General features: G+C 31.5%; 1 protein-coding gene across 3 annotated transcripts in view; it reads right to left on the bottom strand.

The window, feature by feature from the left end:
• Positions 1-25,650, bottom strand: part of Noc3 (Nucleolar complex protein 3) — a 396,047-nt gene that overhangs the window by 88,854 nt on the left and 281,543 nt on the right. For all 3 annotated transcript variants that reach the window (XM_089595796.1, XM_089595797.1, XM_089595798.1), the window contains exon 6: positions 22,214-22,378. In XM_089595796.1, coding sequence (XP_089451922.1) covers positions 22,214-22,378 — 165 coding nt within the window. The remainder of the gene's footprint in view (positions 1-22,213; positions 22,379-25,650) is intronic.

Here is a 25,650-nt window from a genome sequence, read left to right as displayed (position 1 = left end):
TTCCACACTAACCACCTCGTGTTATTGCAACATTCTTATATCCTTCTCTTTTGCAGTTGACATAACTACATTTTCTGAAACTTAAATCAACAGTTTAATTAGTTTAATCTAATTTTTGAGTTATTCAGCCGCTTTTATACTAGAAATATTTGAAAATATCTGTATATCTCAGTAAAGAAAACTAGTTATGTACTAACTACTGTTTTGTTATAACGTTATTTTTAAATGTAAATTTAAGTCATAATCGATGAGCATTACTTAATGTGAAAATTTCCTACAAAATTAAAGACTTTTTTTCTAACTTACAACAATAAAAAATAATAAATGATGGTGCCACTTTGAAAAATAAGTTTGAAATAAACAAAATTAAGATTGCATTAGGATTCTTAGGCGTACCCATACATTCTAAATTGATTTTGTATCAATTTATGCTTTAATAAATCATTTTTATAGTTACTTTTGTATTAATGCTATGTTCACATCTCAATGTATTATGGGAATTTCCAATTGATGTTTCGAGGGAAATAATTTTTTGTGTAAACATGATTGGGAAAAACATCCGGCTTGCCTTTGATAAATACAAACAGATTAACTCAAGAGACTTATTTATTGTGTTGGATGTATAAACACTTTTACACTTATTTTCATAGAAATATTTGTTTACACAATTCGGACCGTGCAAAAACAGCGCCACCACTGGCAGCCATCGGAGTCACTTGACCAGGGATGATGCATGAAAGTAAGTGACAGTAAAACCGCGAAATACGCCAATTTCAATTTCTCATTTATTTATAATAAATGGAGTTTCAACTCACTCGATTTTATTGAACAGATTTTGAATTGCGAAATAGAAATATATATATATATATATATATATATATATATATATATATATAACTTTGACCCCCTATATAAAAAGGTGTTGCAACCACTTCGTGTTAAAGTTTTATCAGTAGAAGAGCCTACTTATAAGAAATATTTTGGCGTTGACTTTATTAGTTAATATTCATTAGGTGCAGAGATATAATTAAAAAAAAAAAGAAGATTTTCCGGGGTGGTTTTTAGGGGTAGATTTCAACTCTTAAAAGTAAATGTTAGCCGATACTAAAAAAACACGTATCAAATATATTTTTTTAATATTACAGCATAAGAAAAAATAGTTAAAATCGGTGAAGTTAGGTTGGGATCTATCCCTTTTTAGACAAGCAAGCTTTGGCAATTAGCAAATCCTCTCCTTTCCGAAATCAATATATTAAAAAGGTAATTTTACATGTCAAAATATAATTATCCGATATTTTTTTATTTTTTACATGTTACTTAATAATATAAATTAATTGATGCATGCGACAAATAATTTTAAACTAATTTTTTTTTTTTTTTCTAAATTTGGAGTAAGCAATTGATTCAGAAAAATGACCAAAAAGCTTATAATAAATAAATAAATATAAAACTGTTTCACATTGACTTAAGACGGCTAAAAAAGGTTCGCAAAAAGAAAAATGTTAAATTAAATTTTTTCATGAGAAATCACCTTATCAATAACTTAATTTATGAAAGAAAACATTTTTTTTGTATGGTAACTTAAAAGAGTATATACTTGGGTAAAGAAGCATCAACGATTAGCAAGCCAACTGTTTTTTAGTATTTAGTTCACGAAATATATCTTTGGTCGAGAAAGCATAGAAAATGAGCAATCCAACTCTTTCTTTGTATCGATAATTAATGAAACGTGTCCTCAGGCAAGCTCTCATCGGCCATCAGCAACCCATCTGTTATATAGCATCATTTATTAGTAAACTGTATCTGGAACCGAGCAGCATCAACGATAAGTAACCCAACAGTTTTTTTTTTCTTAGGAAAACCATCTTAAATAAGAATTTAGTTACCTACCGTGGACGCTTGCTTTTTTCAAATTCACACGTTAAAGAACCAAATTAACTTGAGTTGCTAGTTGTCCCTGCTCACTCGAAATTATTTTTTTTTGATCAACAATTATAATAATGGTTGATTTTCTTAATAAAAATGATTGTTCGTTAATGAATGAGTTTCTTATATGATATATGTTTTAAAGATTATAGTGTACTATTAAAATTTCACTGAATTTAGTATTTAAATAGTAATTTTTAAACACATTAAATTTATTATTTTATTTCGAATTACATATATAAGTATAAAAAGTGAACGGATTGTATTCAGTTTAGATGATAGCAAAATAAATCTCTTAACTTCTGTAGATAAATCAGGTAATGCCCAATTCTTGACAAATGACAATATATTTTTCAAGTCACTATACAAAAAAACAGTTGGGCTGCTAAACGCCAATGCTTGCTTGCCTGAGGGTATAACTTGTTAAGTAATTATACTAAAAAACAGTTGGGTTACTAATCGCCACTGCTTGCTTGCCCGAGAATTAATATTGTTATGTCACTATACTAACAAACAGTTGAGTTGCTAATCGCAAATGCTTGCTCACCTAAAGAGAATAAATTCTGTTTACTAACTATACTAAAACACAGCCGAGGTGCTAATCTCCTATGCTTGCTCTTTCAAAAACGTATTTTGTTAACTAACTATATCAAAAGATACTTGGGTAGCAAATCACTTGCACTTGCTCAGCTAAGGGCACATTTTAATTGATAATGAATATCACTAAAAATTAGTTTGGTTGCTAATCTTCAATGCTTGCTTGCTCGAGCATATATTTTATTGAGTAACTATATTAAAATAAAGTTAGGTTGCTTGTCACCATTGCTTGCTCACTTGATGGCACATTTCATGAATAAATAACACTAAAAAATAGTTGGGTTGCTAATCACCGATACTTGCTCGTCCAAGGATATTTTTTTTTCACGTACTATAAACAGTTTACATTACACTTAAAAATAATTGTCATGTGACCAAAACATATATTCTTATTATTAATTGTGAGATTAGCAGAAATTAGTTATAAGCGCGGGTAAATTTTAATATTCAATTATCAATAATCTCAGAACACGAATTAAATGAAAATTACAACTTAACAATGAAAAATAGCTATGTGTCTATTGTTTTCCTTAATCTTAACGAGATAGAGAAAAATTATTCACTCTTATGGTAGCCGAATTTAAAAAAAATTTGTCAGGTACAATGATTCCAACAAGAAGTGATTGTATTTATGTGATAACATGTCAAATGCACGAATGATAATTTTATATAAAAGGAATTTTTGTCCCACGAAACTGAACGGAAGTGTTTTTTTTTCGAGACACTGTGGTGAAAATTTTTGTTTCGTTTTGCATTGCATGACCAACAATTTGTACACATATTTATACATATATCATAGCAAACATAGAAGTACTTAGAATGCGCGAATCACATGTAACATAAATACATGTATTTTATGCGCGTGTGTGCTCAAACGCGTGATGATAATGAAATTTTTACTATTTTAATATCGGATTGATAAAGACCTATTAGAAATAGGTGTAATCTATTTTTCTCAGTTTCTGTTATACCAAGTTTATTAACATTTGAGTTAAAAGTTTCACGCCTGCCACAGGGATCCCAAGAACCACACCTGGTTTTTTTTAATGCAATATCTGACCATAATATTTGTTATTAGTAGAATAAACTAAAATTGAACTTAAAATGTGTGACATCCACGAGTTAAATCACACTTCACTTATATTTTAAATCACGATAAATCACAAGTTGAAGCAAATAATAAGTTTTCTTAGAATTGAAAATGACCTATGTTTTTTTTCCCTTAGTTCGATAATTTCATTTTATATCGTAATTTCATTTGTTATGAAACAATTCAATTATATATTAATTGCACTCCAATTCTAATTAAGTTATGTCTTATCACGAAACAAGAAAGCTAGCTCTCTCTCATTCGTGCCCGCAGCTAAAGTGCCTATTGTACTACCACTATTTAAGTGTTATATTTTATATCAGCTCCAGCAGCTATCTTTTTCTTTTCTAATACAGACAGTTCTAACGCACAGCCTTAAGCTTGGACACGTGCCTTTAGCTAATAAGCCGTGATCTCGTTGTAACAAAGTTATATTTTAATGAAGAATTTTCTGTGCATTTAGTGATTGTTTTGGAATGAAGTAACTGTAACCTGGAATTCTGCCTTTAATATACTAAAAAGGTAGCTAGCAGTGATAGAGCACCTGTTTTGTTATAATATTATTTTTAAACTTCCACACAACGGTAAGTAAACTTTTCTGAGCGAATTAGAGTCTTTCTTTCAATTAAAAGTATGCTTGGTTAAATGAATACAACAGTTTAAAATTGTAACGTATACATATGAGTCCCGTGTATAGCTACCTTACTGTATTTTAGTTTTACAACAATTAAATAAATTTATGCTCAAACAAATACTGGCGATTAGTACCTGTACTACTTTAAAGTAATAAAATGGGAGAATAAATTTTTGGGCTAGTATATGCCAATGACGAGTATTTCTACTACTATTTATTTTTTTTAATATTAAATTCGTATTTGGGCGGACAAGCGCGCACTTTCGGTGATTTTCTTAACTTTATTTTACTGACGTGTGAATAATAATTTCATCCTTAGGCGAGCGAGCGCAGCTGATAAGTATCTCTTATACTCCTAAGTTATTTATAATAATTAAATAAATTTCCAGTCAAGTACCAACGACTCAAGCTCATTTTGTTTTTGTTATCTGTACTTTTTATATCATTATTATTATGTTCATTATAATAATCATTGATATTGTTTGAATTATTATTATTATTATTTTCATTATTGTTGTCACTATGTTTTCTATTAATTTACTATCATGTTAATATTATTAATAAAAATATATATATAGATTAGCAATGCTGAGTTCGTCAACCAATTAACGTTTATAAGTCTCTTGTTAATTAAAAGTACATACAGTTAGGTAAAATTCGATCTCCGGTAAGTTAAAAATAATGCATCTACAGATGAGTAATCCAATAACTATTTGTTTACCTAAAAGATACTTAAGAAGACGAATAAATGTTCTTTACTTATTGAGCCAGCAAGTTGTGGATACTTACAGCTTTATGTACATTTATTGCAGCTTTGTATGCGAGAAAACAAGTTTCATAATTTTCTATACAGCTGGGTTGAATAATCTTATCTTCACTCTACCGACTGAAATGCTACTATTTCTAAGTCTCATACTGCACCTTATTATTTTTTGCCGCAAATATTGATCGCCTCTTGAGATGCACAGTAATGTGCCTAAACATTTTTATCATAAAATCGTTGACACTAAAAATGAAAGGACGGTAAGCTGTTAACAATGTCACACTATTAACTGTATCTCTGATAATGGTGAATATAGCCATATTCTACATTTTATCTGTTACTTTAGTGAGTTAATATAAAAAAACAAAAAAGTTTTATGGTGCCCTAATTGATGAACTGTTACGGTACGCTCCTAAGTTCAAGAGTAGTTATACCTATATATATGTACTCTGCAGAATGCAGACAGCTGAGAGCTGACTTGCACTCGCAACTGTATACTTAGTCTCCGATTATTTAAAAATTTTGTTCGATAACAAGACACTTTTCTCATGTCATCGAAAACTGCGTAATAATATATACAAGATAGTATGTTTTTTACACCTTACGGGTTATTTATATAAGTGCAGCAGTAGGTTGTATATCGCGTAAGCTTGCATTTCCTATCTAACCCGTCTTAAAACTACGATTTTGTAAGCATGATTTCTTACAATTTTTACCGTCAACCTTAATTTTTTTTTATGCGAATAGAAAGATGGGAATTCAAAGAATATAATTCAATTTTATTAACCTCGGTTGGGTTATTTATAATTTTAACATTGAGGCCACTGGAGCCACCTTAATCGCCCACTAAATTACTTAAGAATTATAAAACTAAAAATGCTTGCTCGTCTTAACATTAACTTCATTATTGTAATACTAAAAAGTAAAACAGTAACTTATCACCAGCGCTTGCTCGCGCAAAAATTTATTTAAATATTGTTAATTTAAAATGTTAGTGCTGCTTATTACTGCTACTTGCTCAGCCAAAAATTTTTTAATTTTTGTAAAAGTAAAAAATAATTAAGTTACTTGTTACCAACCCTTGCTCAATCAACAAATTAATCAGTAATCGTAAGACTAGCTATAGTATAAGTATAGCTAGCACTTATTTGTAGAAAATTAGATTAATTTTGTGTACCAAGGAAAATATCATCAAATACGTCCTATTTCAAAAGAATATTTGTGGATGAATCATAATTTTTGAAACTATTTTAGTATCAAATCACTGGACTCAGTTTCATTTTCAAATGAATTAACGACAGATGTTATTAATTTTCTTCAATTTATGTTATAAATGGTTTAGCTTAGTTACAATATTTTATACCATTTGTAAACATCAATATCTCATTAATTTATTTCTTTTATTTATTAAAAAAGGTTGTCGTAAGAGCTCTCCCAACGAGTATAACCCGAATTTTTGTTTGTTTTTTTCATGTACTGGAAAACTAAAGTAATCAAACTTAAGGGTAACAAATGGAAGAACTTAGCATGCGTTGCTTTTTAACTGTGTATCTTAAAAGTGTTGTTTCATAAGTGATTAATAATAGAGATACGAGTAGCTTAAAAATCAGGAAATGCTATGAATCTTATTTGCCTTACAGTGCTTATAAAAACGATCAGAATTTTCGGTACAGTATATATAAAAAACTATTAACATACGCGGTACCATTGCTTGTTCAAACGATCAGAATTTTCGACACCGTCATTATAGAAAACGAGTAACTTTAACGGTACCATTGATATGGCACGGCACTTTACAAATCGTAGCATGCGCATGTATTATCTTATTTGCAGCACAACAGTTTTTTATATTCTACCCATAATGGTTTTTTTCCTGGTAGCTGTAGTAGTGATTAAAACAAAATCATTTTTCATGACGTATTATTATTGGGTTCTACTAATTAATGACTAATGCTAATAACAGAATTTTTCATATACAATTTTTTTTTAATTTTTTATTTAATTTTCTTCGAAAACTTTTAAGATTTTCTTGTTGATTCACTATTTTAGTTCTATCCACTTGTTAAAGTAAAATATATCTAAGATACTTCGCCGTTATTATAATTATATAATAATTTTGCAATAATTAATGTTTTAAATACTATTCAAGAATAGAAATATTTAGCTACTTTAGCTGTTTGCTATAAATTATGAAAATACATGAACCCAGCCTAATGTTATTTACTATTAACAGAAAAAAAATTTTTTTTGTAAATCCAATGCCAAAACGAATCAACATCTGCAGCACGAGCCATGTAATAATCGTAATAAATTATAATTTCTTATATTCCATTATGTGCTTATGAAAGCGATTAGAATTTGTGGCAGTCATTGCAGGGAAACGATTAACGTAAGCACTACGCTCGATATGACGTAGCGCTTAATAATTGCAGCATGCTAATGCACTTTTTCATTTGCATTATAATAATTTTGAGAAAGCGATTTTTTACATATTGTTTTAAATATTTTGTTTCAATTTACTTTGAAATAATTCGAATTCAAAAATCTTGCCGGACATAATTTTTTAGTATGAATTATTAATAACTTAAATTAAAAGTAGTTTATTGATATTTAATGTTATTTAAACTTGCAATTTATGGATGATTCTGCCGTAACTTGCTCAGATCGACCAGAAAAATGTTTTTAAAAGAAGTTGGTTAAACAAAATTTTTTTCATGGTATTTCTACTGTACACAATATAAGTGACAAATATCTAAACCAATGCTACTATAAAATTTGCTGGTCAAAAGTTATACCATATTTTATAAAAGTCAGTTTTCATCGATTTTCGAAAAATTGTATCACTCTCTAGCACGTGTAGCTAAGCTCCTTTATTAGTTCGAGTATTCTTATTGGGCTGAAATAAAAGCTGAGATCAAGACCTATTGGTTAGGAAAAATTTTTGTTCCATTTTATGCCTCCATTCAAAAGTTACAGCTCCGCTTTCATTTAAACCCAGATAAAGTCACCTAATGGAGTACACTACTTGGCTACCAACGATGGAAGCAACACCACTGTTTTTGCATCTATGTAGCGAAAAAAGGCTAATTGGACGAAGCCCCGAGACATATGTCACGTCTTTCAGCCCAACAATGATGAATAAAAAGTTTGACTGGGATTGATTGCTCTAAAACGAAAAAAAAACGGCACTTTGAGGTGAGGTAGGGTCGGAATGGAAAAGTTCGGAATGGAATTTTCAAAGTTTGAAGTGCTCGTACGACTCACAGACGTGTAACAATGACCTGTCTACCCATAATTTATTTAATAGCCTCAAATGCAATAAGAAACTGTAGTTTGCGTACTTGCACATGCACACCGAGTAGTTATTCCATGGGGGTTGGAACGGAATGAAATGTTTGTACGCGAAAAATACGCAAAAAGAAGAGCTTGGCTATTCGAGAGGTAACAACTTCAGGTACTACTGTCACAAGGATTTATTTATTTTAATCCTATACTTTGAAAAGTGACCATTGGTGAGCATTTCCAATCCAAAAAGTTACTAGTTTGAACTGATTCTTGTTAAAACCGCAATTATGGTGCAAATATGCGGACAAAATGTATGTAGTGAAAATTCACTCGTTTTTATCGATTTTTGGTGTGACTAAGGTACAAATCTAATCACCAATGACTAGAGTATATATAATGCTTACACGCCCAAGTGGTATATAAGCCTTATTGTTTACCGGTAAAGGCTTTCATGAGTGAAATTGAGATGCGGGCATGGGTTGGAATGGAAAATTTGACTCTAAATGATGGACTATCGCAATCAAGGAATCAATATATTAGTATAAGGTTGTGTGTCAAGTAAAGTCAACAACATTTAACACAATTTGACGTCTATAAAGTTTTGGATTTCATTACGGCACGTAAGTATGAGTACCAGACACGATCTAAGCAACTTACAGCAGAATCACCCATATATATTATCGAATCCACTTGAGATTTTAGAGCTGCTTTACTTTTTCATTTTTTTGTACTTGTCAAAAATAAAAACATTACAGAAACTTTACCATTACTTTTTTTTTTTTTTTTTTTTTTTTCATTTTTTTTGTTTGAAGGAGCAAGGAGGGGTAAATTATCATGGACATCCCGGCTATTCCAGTGGTAGTGTCAGATAAACCTGGTGTGCCCACCGACTGAAAACTAACCTCCTCGCATGAGACAGTTCCGTTAGGACCACTCCCCTAGAAAACAAAATGGGTACAAGAGAAGATGGAAAAAGAAAAATAACAGAGAACTTTAGAGGCCAGCTCGCTCTCAAAGAGATGAAAGTAAGGGCGCTTACGCATCTGGGAGAAGCTCGAATATTGGCTTGCGCTGGAATATAATTGTAGGAGCTTGAATTTTGGTGCTATTGTGTGTGTGTGTGTGTGTGTGTGTGTGTCTGAAACATGTGAATTCGCTGTATATTGTATGTTTGGAGGCGTACTTGTGATTTGTGTAGGTGTTGTACAGGGTTGAGGCCGTAAAGGATACGGCATATAGATGGGTGCTCCTGACGGGAGCATACGAATTAAAGTCACAGTTATTCGGCGAGATCATGGAGATGCATGCATCTGATAGAAACAAGGAGGATTGAAGGGCTACAGTACTTTGGGGGTCCTCAGGGTTCTGCGCGAGAGTGCATAGACGTTTTATAAGGTCAAAGCGTGCAGGTTGGAGATTTCAAGTGCAGCGATGGTCAGGTTCGGGTGGTGCGTAATGGGGGTGCGGATTTTAAACGCAAAGACAGGGGCTGCTTGAATTAAAGGAACGATGTTGAACTCCTTGATAATCTGAGTATTTCTGATATACCAGGAAATACCCAGGACCGACCTCAGTATCTTCATAAAAGGGCCTTGGATGCTCTTTAGTCAGTTTCCCTTTGCAGCGCCCCACGTTGGTATCGCGTAGGTACTGATGCTCCTGATGATGGCGTTGAAGGTGCGCAGTTTGGTCTTCTAGGAGACTGCTTTTTTGTTAAAGACGGGCTTTAGCTGCACAAAGGCACCGTATGCCTTGCCGTGAGTGCTGTTGATGTGACAAACGTACGTAAGTCGACGATCTAGCGTGAGGCCGAGGTATTTGGTGGAGTAGCTCCAGTCAATTCCTACTCCATTGATTTTTGTGTTCTGCAGTTTTTTCCTTGGATTTTTCCAGGAGACAAGCATGGCTATAGTCTTTGCCTCATTTACGACTAGTTTCTAAAGAATATACCAGTTATGACAATATGCTCGTTAAGCAAGGTGGTGCACCGAAAGTGTTGTTGTGACGTGCAGCTGATCACGACATCGTCTGCACAGAGGTACGTGTTGATGTTTTCACACTGGGGCAGATCATGGCAAAATATGTTGAAAAGGGTGGGTGACAGTTTGGAGCCTTGGTGGACTCTGGAGGTTATTGGTCGGAGAGCGAGTCGCCTACTTTAACGCGGATGAATCTGTCCGAGAGGTAAGATTTGACGGTGCCGATAAGGTAGTGCGGGAAACCTAACTGGATAAGCTTGTACAGTAGGCCCTCGTATCAAACTCGGTCTAAGGCCTGCTGTGCATCTAGGAAAGCTATTGCGGTGAAGTTTTTGTGGATGAGGCTATCGGAAAGGTATATGGTGGCTCTCAGAAGCTGGTGTACAGCTGAATGTCTGGCTCTAAAACCGTACTACACATCTGGGAGGAAGTTGTTTTCCGTGGCGTGCTTAATTAAGTGGTGAGAATGACGCTTCCAGTGATTTTACTGGGCGAGGAGAGTGAACCAATGGGTCTGTGGCTCGAGGGGTTGCTGAGGGGGTTTTCCGGCTTTGAGAGGCAGATGACAGTAGCCTCCTTTTTCGCACTTGAGAAATAGCGAAGGTGCATTACGGCGTTTGTGATGTCGAAAATAGCCGTGATGAATTTCTGAGAGAGGATTTTAAGGACACTGTTGGAGATTCCGTCTCTGTCAGGGGCTTTCCGTTTGTAGGGAGCGAATGATACCTTTGATTTCAAAGGGTGTGCAGTGTTCGAAATCCGGGTTGCCGAGGACCTGTTGCTGCATTGTCTGGTTAATACTCGCGTATTTCTGCGCTTGTTCTTCAGCGCTAAGGTTGGGGGAGGATTGATTTTGCAGTGAATCTGTGCTTCGTCTGAAGTAGAATTTGTTTTCTTGTTGAAGGGGGGCAGGAAAGGCCGTTTATTGCGAAGTGTTTTAACAAATTTTTAAGTATTTCTTGGGTGGGACTCTGCCTCGGCTATAAATTCGTTAAATTCCTTGTTTCAGAATTCGAAAACTTGGGATTTGACTTCTCATCAAGATTAAGTTTTAGTTCGGGGGTTCTCCGTTTTTGCCAGTCTTTGGACTCTTTCCTTTTCTTAATAAGACGAATAAAAACTTTACCGTTATGTACATTATAGCATGTCTTCGCAATTAATAATGTCTGATATATCATTAAATCATCGAAATGTTCGATTTGTATTGTTGTTAGTTTTAAATAATTAAAGTATGTTAATCCAGCTTAATATAATTGACAACAAACAGTGAAACAAATTTTTTTTACGAAATAAACTTTCAAATTTTTGTTCTGTAAGTCTTATTTAACGACATTAGTTAACGTAGCTTAGTTCTTTTATTATATTGGTTTTTGTTTGTTAAAATTTAATAGGGATACGTCTTATTTATTAGTTGTTTAATATTTGAAAGGTGCGAGCTTCAAATTTAATTGAGAGAGCCCTGAGACAATTTTATACTATCTAGCATTAGCTTAAGTAGGTACCACAGCACTGAAAATTGAAGGAACAAAAAACTTGATGTTTGGGACACTGTACAATGTAAGTATCAAAAAGACTTTGTCAAATTTTTGAGAGTTGGGGTGGATTTTTCATTGAAATATTGTCAATTTTGCATTTGCAGATTTATCACGATCTCGTAGGGAAATTCACTGTTTTCCTTTGATTTTTAACGAACATTGTGAAAGTTAACGGAGCAATGTTGCTTAAAATTTTATGAAAGCAATGGGAATGTATCATCAATATATTCTGATTTTAATAATATCAATTTGTTGAATATTAATAGCGAAAATATTGTTAGCTCTCGGATTAATAAAGCCTAAATTCTATGTACGATTAACTTTTTCTCCTTTATCATAAAACTTGACACTATTTTAACCTGTTACATGCGTAAAAGTTTTAAGTTAAGATATAAGGAATCTGTATAACTATGTTTAATAAAAATATTTGCAATATTAGAATTGTTATGAGTGATTATAGCGTAGTAAAATGATTAAAATAACACAATCCATTACCTTTGTCATCTGCTGCGCAAGCGCAGTGCGTGTCAGTTTTAAAGACATTCAGGCAGTTTCGTGGTTATATGAGTCATGAAATTATAATTACTAAATATATCCTTGTAAAATGTGACCATATAAAATCCTTCTTTACTTATCTACAACTTTTACCAATACTTTTAGTCAAAAGTATGTTTTAGGGAAATGAATTGTATGGTTTTTGCCTACTGTATATAAAGTGCTTGTTATGTTCTTTAACTTACGTGTCTTCTCGTATGTTGTTGTCGAATTGATACGGAAAATGAAATAATGAATTAAATGGTTTGAGAAAACTTTAAATTAAATGAAATTAATAATTAATGAATAGGCATGCGAATACTCGAAGATAGCAAAAAAATGGTATCAAAATCGTTTGTTATATGTTTTGGCATTTAATTAATCAATTAACATACGTACATATACTAATATGATAAACAACGGAATCGATGAATTATAAATTTAATACCTAACAGCATACGGCTAAGTATTCATATTTTTATATAAATAAATAAATTTGGTTTGTTTTTGAAATAATCAGACCGATAACCATTTGTTACTTGCTTAGCTCGTTTTTAATTCGTTAAATTGACAAGAGTACTTAAACATCGTCGAACGCAAAACAAAATAAAATAAAAAGTAACATTACGTGAAAACACGCCTAACCTTCTCTGGAGTACACAAGATCTCGTGAGTTGGGCATCTCAAACGTTTCGTGACGAACCTCGCTTTCCGTGTAACAACAAAATTTTACATACAATCGTGGCCCAGTTAATTTTTCTGTGATTGATTTATCACTGAAATTGATAACAAAAACGAAAATAAAAATAAAGAAGAATACTCAGCATTGGATTAAACAAATTACAAAGAGAAAAGATTTTCCGAATTCCAGACCTCAGTTTTTCCTTCTCATCCCATTACACCCGAAAATGCAAAACTGCGTGAACTTGTTGCGCCGAAGTTTCAACGCGGTACCGTCTCAATGATGTCATTACACTTTTATTGTCTTTTTCTCTCGCTAACCATAGAAACAAAAATGTATATATATCAGATCCTGGTAAGCTATATAATTTTTCCAAGTGCTTACCCTCTTTGGAGCCACCAGAGGTCGCTAGTAGCAATTCACATAGCGAATAGGTACGCTTATAGCAGAAAAGCTAACAGCTCTGGGTATGTATACTGCATATGTATCGTATCAGTATGTCTTAAATGGTGGCATCTACCATTACTGAAATATATAAGCAAAAACCAACTCCTAAGCGTTCTTATTGGTAAGGAAAAAAAGTGTCTGAAAAATTCTTTAGTCGTTGACGTAAATTATAATAAGCTGGTGCAAACATTGGTACTGTCTACAAAAAAACCAGCACAATTTAAGCAAACCTGAAATCTAACCTGTTCGATGAAAACAGTATACAGATCAAATCCGATAGAGGAGGTATTGTAAAAATTAAGACTTCAGCAACTTAAATAGTTTGCAAAAAATGAAATAACAAGCTGCAATTTTCTGATATAGAAAACGAGAAACAGTATATATAAGCAGTGCTTTTTATCGGATGTGAACAAGTAACTTTTTATATTCTGTTTCTTTACATACACAACACTCAACAAGCTCTGATTAACAACACTTTGATACTAACGAAAAAGCTGTAGTTGGTTAGTACATTCATTGAAAATGCTTCGTGCACAATATAGCGCGCACTCACTACATAACTATTAATCCCCTGAATGATAGCATCGGATTGACTTGTTTGAATAAGCTGGTAACTGCTATCACAATCAAACAATGTTTGACCATCACACCGTTTGTATGCGTATAATTAACAGGAGTAACTGTTCCACTCTAAAATATTATAGCATAAATTCCTTAGTAACAAAAATTGTACTATTACTGTAAGAAGTCTTATAAATGAATTTGTAAACATTTTTAAGTATTGTAAAATATTTTGACAATGCATAGTTTTTGTGTGTTATTTAGTGAATGAAGTTAGAATTAAAATAAATCTTGTGTTGATTTCATTTACTTCGTCTTTAAGTTATCGTTGATAAAATTTGTACTTACTCTTAAATTACGAAGGATAATAATAAGTCGTCTGACGTCTTACAACAGTTAAGAGAGATGTAAATTATATTTTTTTAAAAACGAAGACGTATTTATTTTTTTAGTGTAACCAGTCATTAGCTACAACAAAATTATGGAAAATTTAGCATACTAATTTATATTTAAAATGCTCTTAATATACTCTGAACTACAATTTAACGCCAGGCTGGTTCTAATTCATGTGAGTTTTAACTGTGTTTTCTAAAATCAAAGTACATTTTTTGTATTTCTTAGAATACAATCGAAAATTAGTGAAAACAAAAAATTTTTATTAAGTTTATTAGCATGTTAAATTGATAGTATTCTGTGTACGGCTCGCGATTTATATAATATTTGAATTATAATTCAATCAGTGTACAATTTAGATTTATAATTGATCAAATATCCTCTAGATTAAAAATAAACCTATTGTTTACTTTGGCAATATAATTACCAATCAGTGGAAACGAAAAAGGTCTTTTTTTTCTAGTTTCAAAGAAAATAAAAAAATAATCTACAGCGTAAATGAAAATTCAAATAACATTTAAATTGTATTTAAGTCTTACTCAAATTGAGCTCAAATTGCACTTTTGTTGCAATTAAATTGATCTCAAATCTTGATTTGACCTACTGATTTACTGTTCTTCCGGAAAACGGAATAAACTCTTTCTTCTCAAAAAAATTTATGATGAATATAAACGAAACATGTCTTTTTTCAATTTTATTACCATTCAAATATCGTTAATGAAGTTGAATATTTAGATTATACTTCTGTCACTTCTGTACAGTATACAAATCATACTTTAATTGATAATAAATCAGATAAACAGGGCTTTGAAAAAGTAAAAAAGAGTTTGAGAAATAGTCTTATCACATGTTGAAGCTTCTAATTACCCTTTACGTCACAACAAATAAGAGTAAGAAATGTGTATTTAAACACGAAAAACTAATTCTTTTTACTTGTTTAATTCCTCAATTTGTTTGTAATAAAAGAATTTCGTGATTATTTACATTAATTAAACAGTTTCATTGCATATTATCCAAGTTTTTAACACTATTTAATAACTGTTACACAAATATTAAGGTTTTACATGTTATTCTAAAATAATAAGGATTTACTACGATTTAATTATGATTGACATAATTTTTTCCACCTTCTAACCTAAACATAGCACCTTCGCCGCTTGATTTTGGATTCTTAAGCGGAAAAATTGTATACGAAACTCGTTCGAAAAAGCTTTTTTACGAACCTCGTTACGGCCCTTACCTTCGGCTCGTGCTGCATACCTCTCGGTTCGTAAATCGAAGCCATTGCAAGCTTATATGTAATATACTATTACTTAATATCCACTTATATTTTATACTTCCTTAATTTATTTGTTTTTCATAAATCAATGTCAATTTTTATTATGTGTCCCTTTATTATTACACCAATTAAAATTACCTCATTAGATTAGCTGATTGTAATCGTTGACGAGATACTGCGCCGAAAAATAGTAAGCTAGCATTTGATGGTTGAAAAGGGTCCGTTTTCTACAGTAAAATAGTGCGATTCTAGAAATTTGCATACACACACGCCTTCTCTTGAGAAGAGAAATGAGATGACCCATAGCTGATTAGAAATATTATTCATGCTCAATGATTTTTCTCTCAATCTTGCTATACGATCGAGTTAGTATGATAGCTCTGGTAAGCTAGAACACGGATCAAGAGCCATCGTGCCATCAGAGTTTGATTCGCAGCTGTAGAAGAAGGAAGCCATTCAGACAGTAGAGCACGATACTATTTAACACCACGACTGCTAGCCTCTGAATATTAGAGCACTCTTGTGCAATAGCACAAACTCTCCCACCACCTATATAAATCACAAGTCCACTTCTACAACTATTACCTACCATCCAATCGTACAATAGCACAAACTTCACAATCAGAATGACGAGTGACCCAGAATTACCGTAGTTCAACTACTGATCGTTTTAAGCACACCTTAGATATTAGCAGGTTTAATGGAAGAATCTCTCCAATTCACTATCTGACTCACCGTACCAAGCTTTTTAAAACTAAGTATGACTTAATTAAGTAGACCAGGTTTTGGTTTCCTCTTGAAGGAGGAACCACTAGAGGTCCAGACATTATCCAGAAAAATCTACTTCACGCCTAAAAAATTTGATTACCGGTTTACTGACAATCAAGCAACCTACTTTACACAAGAAGCAAAAAAAAAAAAATGGCAATATTTTTTTAAAGGATGTGTATCCTTGACCCTTCGAGTTTTTCTGGTTGTAAAGCGAGCACACTCACAAACTAGCCATTAAAACTCTTTCATTCAATTTTAGTATGTACATCATCTTAGAAAAAAGTACAGTAAAGATAAATATTGGAAGATAGGTATAAAAAAGAAAGGCCACAGTCAAGACGATCGAAAAAAATTTCATACGGAGAAAAATAGCTGGGACCGTCTTAGAGGAGGAATGACGAACAACGAAAATTCAGAGATAGGACCAACATAAAAAAATTTCTGACATTAGGAACACTAGGTTTAATGTGGCAAAAAACTAAAAAAATAAAGTCGACCACTAGCCAGTAAAAAGAGGAAATTAATCTAACTTGGTGTCCAGATAGGGCAAACACTACGGAACTGTTAATAAAAATGAAATTGATGACGGGAAATAGTTTGCAGGGATAGTAAAGACAAGAAGTCATAACAAGATCGAACACATGTTCATCAGAGGTAACTACAGATAAAGAGGAAACTAAAACTTAAACATAATAAGCTTAAAATAATAAGTAATACGTATAATTATCACAAATAAACTAATGGCAGAGTAAAAGATAATCAAATAACAAAAGTTATGAAAAATAGGATAATATTTTTATGACATTGCAAAGAAGGGAGAAAAAGTAGATGTTAAATATAAATAAGACATGAAAAATCTAAAAACTTAAGGCAGGTGGCATAAGCGGGATAAACAAACAAAAAGGTTAGAAAAAAAAAGATTACAAAATTACAGATAAATCGTCAATAGGAGGGTGACTGTTAAAAAAAATCACAATATTCTTTCTTAGAATACACAAGACAAAAAGAATATAGAAAAAAAAAAATAAAAACAGCAAAGTACTTGTACAAAATTAATATTTATTGTGTTGCAAAAAATGATTAAAACCAGTGGACAGTGGGTGCTTGGGCACTGAAGTAGAAAGTTGTCATTCTATAAAATTATATGGCAGATAATATGCTTATAAACATAAACATACTTTCTATGAAAAGATATTGTGAACAAAGGTGGTGGAATTATTGTTGGAATGAGTATACCTACGTTAGATGGGTGTGGTATCACTAGATATTCGAATATTTAATAACTGTGCAATTATAAACAATAATTATAAATAATAATATTGAAACAATATGTAGGCTGGCCAGTATAACACTATACAATTTCATCGAATCTTTCAATGATTTAAAAACACTTTCGTATCATCTAGTCTGATTAAATCTTTATCGTCACGATTATGCACTTATTCCCACTCCATATTTCATACCCAAAATATAATTGCATCTCCAAACTTAAGTCAAACTATCCGATAGTGCCACTCTCTTCAAAAGCGTACGTAGTAGTGAATGCCAGTTTATGCTTCTTCAGAAGGTTCATCAAATATAGGTTTTTTTGACAGATATTGTTCAAGCATCAAAAGTATACTAAAAATAACGTAAGAAATATCTCTAAAGAATTGCATATCCTTTAACTGTATTATTTTTTACATTTTTCATTTCCAAAAATCGCAATTTAACATGCAATCTTATGAAAAAATCAGTCAAAACTGCATTTACAGGATCTGTGTAAGCCTCCCAATTTTTGTTTGCATGGAAGATTACATTTAGATGAATCAGTTTCGTTTTTAAATAATTTTTTGTTTTTTTTTTTTAACAGTTTTTTTTATAGCTTTTTTTTATAGTTTTTTTTTTTTTTTTTTTTTTTTAATAATAATACAAGAAAGAAGAGGTCCAGTATGCGTAAAATCGTGTGTGCGTGCGAGTGCAACCTCAAACAATCTTATAAAACGCTCATCTTACAACATCAATTCGCAGTGGTACATCCAAGAATGAGAATACTCAATAATTTCAATATTCTTTACTGCGTAGGTCCACAAGAAACATTATACAAAATTTCGACGGCAACTTGTACTTTATGTAAACTCCGAGAGATCAGCAGTTTTAACCATCAATTATTGGGAAATTATTTCACCACAACTGTGCTCATGTCAGTCGAGGGTAATTAGGTTAAGCTCTGATTGGTCGTTCGAATCCCCAACTTGACGCGTCCTCCTTAAACGAAAGAGCATAAAAACTCCTTTATATTCGACTTTTATCTTTCAACAAGTGCTCCAAAGTAACCAGAAAGGTTGGAAAGTGAGTTTTGTTGCGTCTTTTAAGCGAATGTAAGACTAAGTTCGGTGACTAAACTGTGTAAGAAAAGTTCAAGCAGACCAAGCAACTGTAAACTTGCCTAAAAGTGAATCAAGGAGAAACAAGAAAAAAAAGACCGTCGACTTGGGTTGAAACGTTAAAAACAGAAGCCTAATTATTGTCATCGCCTAGAATGCTCTCGTGTAGGATGAGGAACATCGTTGCGGTCAACCTTCTAAGATCTTGCGATTGCGTGAGCGCAAGCAGCAGCTAACCAACGATCATAGAAGTGAGTTAAGTTAAGAAAACCATGAATTGTATTACATTGTAAATGCGAATCTGAAACTTTATTATCTATACTATTTGTAAAATTAACTATTTCTGCCTTTTCTAAATTTATTAAATCATCAGATAAGACATAACTTGGTTATTAATTAAATTAATTTTCTTTATTCAAAAACATTTCAATTACTATATGAAACATTTTAAGATCTAATAATTCTAATTGATTGACACATAGTTCTTACCTTCATGAATAAATTGAATATCGAGGAAAAATAAAATAGACACTGTATGTCAAAAACCTTTACAAGGACGTGAGATAAAACGACGAACAAGATACGTTACTACCGTATGACATAAGATACAAATTCTAACAGTAAGTCAACGCCAGCTCAGCGCACACCACTCCATATATATCGCTCGATGAAACCTAACACCACAACGCCGAGCCAACGATTTTAAAGAAAAGCTTACTGTAAGTAAAAGCTAATAAGGCCTTCGGGCCGATAGCTGGTTCCGGACGAACAAAAAGTAAATTTTGTTATTTGTAGAACGAATCTACGAGTTTCGCCTTTCACTTATAGAAGTTCGGACGTAACATATGCAAGCTCATCCATATGAGAAAATAGTTTCCAGCGTTACTGCATATATTTACGCTCTTCTCACCTCGTTGAACGTTGAACTAAATTTTTTCCCTACAAACTATGTGATAAACGTCGTGAAGTCACAAAATCACCTGAACTACAAAGGAAAATTCGTGAAAGAAGAAAACGCAATAAAAATTATTTATTGTATTTATAAAAATTTTTTTCTAATTTTTTAAAATTTTGAAAAAATTTGAGAAAAGCTTGAAGATTCATCTCTGGAGTGCTAAACTTCGAGCTGTAGCTTGCTCACTCTTGACACAGTTTAATTTATTAACCACTAAACTGTAGTACTGCTATTTTTAAGGTGAGTGCTATGAGTGTCCTACCTCGCGCAGAGTATGTTGGTTTTGATTCGCACAGTATAAAAGTAGAGCTTAGTTAAGTCAAAATCAGTAGTCTATATCTTGAAAGCTTCAGAGCTCTAATGGTCCAAGTAAATACAAGCTTTTATCAGCTAAAATTTTTTCTGTGCAGTGGCAGAGTATAGGAAAAAATTTGAAGAAAGAGAGGATTTAGATGAGGGATACTTTTTAAGCCTGTCACTTATTATTTTTAATTTTTTTATACAAAATATCTAATAAGAAATAAGGGAGAAATAGTTACATAATTAAAAAAAAAAAATTAAATCCAAAACTGGCAAATATATTAGAAAAAGAAGAATATAATTCAAGAAAAGCGATAAGCAAGGTGGAAAATAAAAATGAATGATATGGTTTTTTTATTGACAAAAAATGTAATGAATATACATACAAACAAAATTGTGAAAATGACTGAGGTGAAATAGATATTTTAGAGTTTTATGTGTATAACAAATACATTTATATTTAAATAATGGTTGATATACATTCCTACGAAAACAATAATTAAAAAAGAAAGAACAACATTAGGATGAGGGAGTCAAGCTGAAGCAGAAAATAAAGATTTTTTTGATAACGAATAAAGAATATGTAATGGTATAATAGAAAATATGAAACACATTCTTATTCTCCAGATAGTAAGGAAAAAAAGGAATGATTGAATGAAAGAAGTCAACGTAAAATAGATAAATAAACAAGAAGAAATAAGATAAGAATGAAGTGGCAATACCTAAATTTTTTAGTAGTACCTTGAAGCATATCTAATAAAGGTCCTTTGTAAATACAGAATAAAGTTTATAAAATTGTCATGATCGAAAGGTAACGAGAAGCTTGCTAAACAAAAATGACTAAAATAAATGTAGTGCCAAAATTAAGACAAACAGTAGAGTTGATTTTTGAAAGAAGTTTGATTTTTAAGTACAGCAATACACGGCTACTACGAAAATTTAAATAACAGGGAACTTTAAGTTTGACCTGGTCGTATTCTAGTCATTAATATTAGAGAATAACAGGAGTAACTAGAATTCTATTCAGTAAATGTAGTTCCTAAAATTTTAACTTCAAATTTTAAAAAACGATGTGGTAGTCAGGTAAAAATTACAAACTAAATACGAAGCTTTGGTAAGTAAGTCTCTATACATTTTTAGTGATTTAAAATTGTTGTACGCCACACTTTGTGTATTTCTAGTTGGTAAGTACTTTAATTTTAGAGTATTGTTATTGAATTGATGAAAATTGGTAATAAACATTGTGACGTTGGTTTGAGCCTTGGGTAGGATTGTAACTTTTTACTATTAATAAAATCATCCTTTATATTTTGAGATTCAAAAAGATTCTTTGTGCTGTAAGGTTGTTTGTTATTGAAGTAATCATTTTTAACAGTCACATAATAATATACAAGTGCTTTTTAGTTTTATTGTTCATTGGTATATTTCATTTCTCTTTTGTAACCGACAAAATAAGAGTTCTTGACGTATAGAGCGGATCAGTACTCACAAAGATTTTTATTGTTTTGCTACACCTCGGAGAAAAATACTTATTTACTAAAAAATTGAACAAAGTCTGTTTGAATTTGAAGGTTTGGATCTGGTTTAGTTTGATACCAACTAAATCCTAACAATTTTTTTTAAATTGTAGTAATAAGCAAACAGATTAAGCGTAATGAGTCTTAAAGTGAGTTCTTTTCAATTTATATAACGACTTATACGGCATAAGAGCTTATTTTTTTAATAATTATAAGTATATATACGTCTCTAAATGTTCATACACATTTATAGATTTAATAATCTTACAGTTACCCAGTATAAAACTTAGAGAACTCTAACGAGGAAAAGTACATGTTTTTAACCAACCTCGCTCCCGCTTTGGTCTGCAGTCTGCCAACGAAACGTCAGACATAATTTTTGTTGGTAAACGCAAATAATTTATTCAAGGTTATTATTATTTAATACATACTATACATTTTCAGAAATGAACCTTATTGATTATATTAATAAATTATCATGTAGACGCAGAGAAAAACTTTACTCGTATAATTAATGTGTCAATCTTTCAAGTATGGTTAGTAGTAATCAAGAAAAAGACATAAGTTTTAAAAATAAGAAATGATAATTTATTGCTTACCGAACTGGTTTTATAGAAAATGTAGAAGCGTTTTCTTTCAGTATGAAAAAAGCAGTTTGAATGCAATTAAGTTCATCTTCAATACTTAATTCACCAGAATCTAATAATTTGATGATTTTACTTATAATATTTTGGTAAACATCCAAATTTAAATTACTCGATTGCCTGAAATGTAAAAAAATTATAAATAAAATTATGTTGTCACAGTTATTTAAAAACTGACGACGAGCAGTAATAAAAATTGTTATGATATGAGGAAAATTTTATTTTCGCATTATGAATTAAAATTTCTCTCTACTATTTTTTAAATATTTAAAATTAGGGAAGGCCAATCCTTACATCATAAAATATTTTGACAGACACTAGAATTGTGAAACCTTTAGTACGCACAATCACATGGAGATGTTTATGCTCGATAACGAATCAATGCGATAAATGTAGGACAAACGAGCGATAGCAAGCAAGTTTTATAAGTGAAGTGTACATGCATACATACTTGTAGAGCAAGTGGAGCACGATAATATTCATGATTTTTTTTTCGCAGTATAATTGGAGATATAATATTTTATGTAGTCACAGTTATTGTAACAGGTAGTTTTATTGTCAAGTTCCCAAAAATTGTACAAATAGGAATTGAACCCTCACCCATTAGTCCGTCAAGTTTGGCTGCAAGCAATGCCAACCACTAGGCTATCAGGAATTCTTATGTTTACTTTTACCTTATCACTCATCATTTTTCTGCTGATTTACCTTTTTCCCATTGTATATGAGTCTTTCGTGCGGGTCTATTGGGCAAAGTTTTTCTCAAACGACTCAAAAATTTAGCTAATAGGGTACTATTCGCGGGTCACAGCTATCGTTCTATGGACACCTCAACTGTTATCAGGTTCAATAAAAAGATCTTTTCAATAAATCATTTACCTTACCCTCGCTGATTTCTTCATACTGATAGTGACTTTATCACCAAGGTGGGTAGGTGATATCTCCTCAAAAAAGAATGCACTAGTAATCTACACATCACCAAAAAAATTCACTGATCGTCTTAAAAATCAGAATAATGATTTTTTGGCCTATTCAATACTTAACTAATCAAAAGAGCTTGAGAAATAATTTCAATTTTTTTCACAGAAAAACTTATGGCTTAAGTTTCCTTAATTTTTCTTTGCTGTGACTTTGATTTTTCTATAAAAAGGATTTTCATCGCAATCATTTGTCCTCGTTATATTTGCATAATTATTTTAATATCTGTTTGTGTGTAGATACATTTCATGTTTTCCCTCGTTTTTTTTTTTTTTAATTACTGAACCTTAATACTAATCTCTTACACTATTTTTTTTGGCCTTGCTTTTATGGTTTTCAACACATGTGTGTAGATTTTTGAATTACTATTTGTATGTCTTTTTAACTCTGTCCTATTTTATAATGTATAATTTTTATTACTGTGCACGTTGTAAGATCTTCATTGTTTTTCTTACACTTAATATATAGACATTAAGTAGACCATATAGTAACAAATACTGCAGTTAACATGAATTACTTAAAATAGTTATAGCTCAGTGCATGAGGGTCTACAATGATCAAATTTTTTGGTAGTTCACTAAAAAAAATTGTGCATTAAATTTTAGTCAGATCTTGTAGTAAATAGCTATTTAAGTTGTTCTTCTACGAATAGTAAGTTAAAATGAAAAGATACTTGATATGTAACTTACCAACAGTTTTGTAATTAAGCTTTTTTTTAATCTACAAAGCTTCAAAAGCGACTCATTTTGACTTTTTTGAAATTTTTTGTCGAAGGCAATTATAAGGCCTTATTTTCTTTTACGTGCAGTACTATTTCTTTTTAAATCCTTTGATTTAGCACTGTGGTATCATATTTTTATAAATTAATGTGTGCATAACAGTGTTAGTATGTATAACAGCGTACTAATGACTGACCAATCAATTCTATAATGGCATTTAAAATAGGCATCTAAATTATAAAAAAGCATTCAAGATTATAAAAAAGTTTGATGGAATGTATCTAAAGAAATCGACAGTACTGTAGGTAACATGTCATAACAAATTGAAAAGAAACACATTGAAAGATTACCAAGAATCATCAGTATTTATTCGTTAATTTCAAAAATAAGTAAACGAGTTAAAAGCTGCTGGTGCTAAATTAAGTGCAAAAGAAGAGTCAAACTATTTATTGAGAACATTATCAAAATCGTACAGTTATATTGGTGATTTAATGGACACTTTTAAAGAAAAAGATCAAACAGTTAGTTACGTAATTGATAAAACAATAAAAATGATAAAGGCAGAAGCTTGAACGGACAACAAGGCAGAGGTCACTTATTGCTACAAAAAACGTGGAAATTAGGCTACACCTCAAATGGTGCCATCACAGCAAAAGTTGTCAAGTTTACTGCAATGCACAGTGAACATACAAGGTAAACGTATAGACCAGCTTTCAGATAGCGGTTAAACTGATTATGTTGTCAATCGAGATGAAATTTTTGTTAAATGCATCGAATTTAAAAATCATGTAAATGTAATTATACGAGATGATAAAAGTTTGAAAGCAACAAATGTAGGGCATGTTTCGAGTTATTTTAAAGTTTTTGATAAATTTGTTAGAATTGATATGTCAAATGTATTTAATGTTAAATGTATGACAGCAAATGTAATAAATATCGCAAATTAATATTAAAATAAATTATAGATATTGATGTTATTAATCGATGGGTAAGTATTATGTCAAATTATTATACATTGACCTCTTTCCATCTAAATCGCGCTATGTATATTTTTTATAGAAACGTCGCGCTTATTTTTAGAGTGAAAATCGCTGGAGTGTGAAAACGTTGTCAATTAAAAATTACAAAGCAGTGAAAAAAGTTATCCGCTTCGGCCAGGAGTCGAACTTGGGCCTCCTTCTTGCCGGAAAGGTGCGTTAACCAACTTTGCCTTAGCGCGACGTTTCTATAAAAAATATATATAGCGCAATTTAGATGGAAATAGGTCAATGTATAATTATTTTACTTAAAATAAATTAGTTACTCAGAATGATATGGCTAAGATTGATATTAGTGATGGGCCAAAAACTTGACACAATTTTCATAACATAAACCCATTTATAAAATTTTATATAATTTCACTACACTGTTTAGTGAAAACACAATGTTCTTTTGACTAATATTATAAGTTTGTTTTTCTCTTAAGAACAGCTGTAAAAAAATTTCCGGTCAAAATCTTGAACGGAAAAATTCTAAAAACAACTTAGTGAAATTTCGTCCTACCGAGCACTGCCCCTAAGCTCTTGTTGCTGTTATTTGTTAAAATTTTTACTTATGACTTTTAAAATAGTCTGATGTTGCGGGAGATCTTAAACACATATCTATTCAAAAAACATGAACTTTTTTTTCGGGTACTGGTTCATTGAGGTTTAGTTTTTA

The sequence above is a fragment of the Copidosoma floridanum genome, unplaced genomic scaffold (assembly GCF_036245765.1).
Source record: "Copidosoma floridanum isolate Cflo_tuat_1 unplaced genomic scaffold, Cflo_Japanese_pri ptg000028l, whole genome shotgun sequence".
Lineage (NCBI taxonomy): Eukaryota > Metazoa > Arthropoda > Insecta > Hymenoptera > Encyrtidae > Copidosoma > Copidosoma floridanum.
This window is presented reverse-complemented; position numbering and strand designations above follow the sequence as displayed.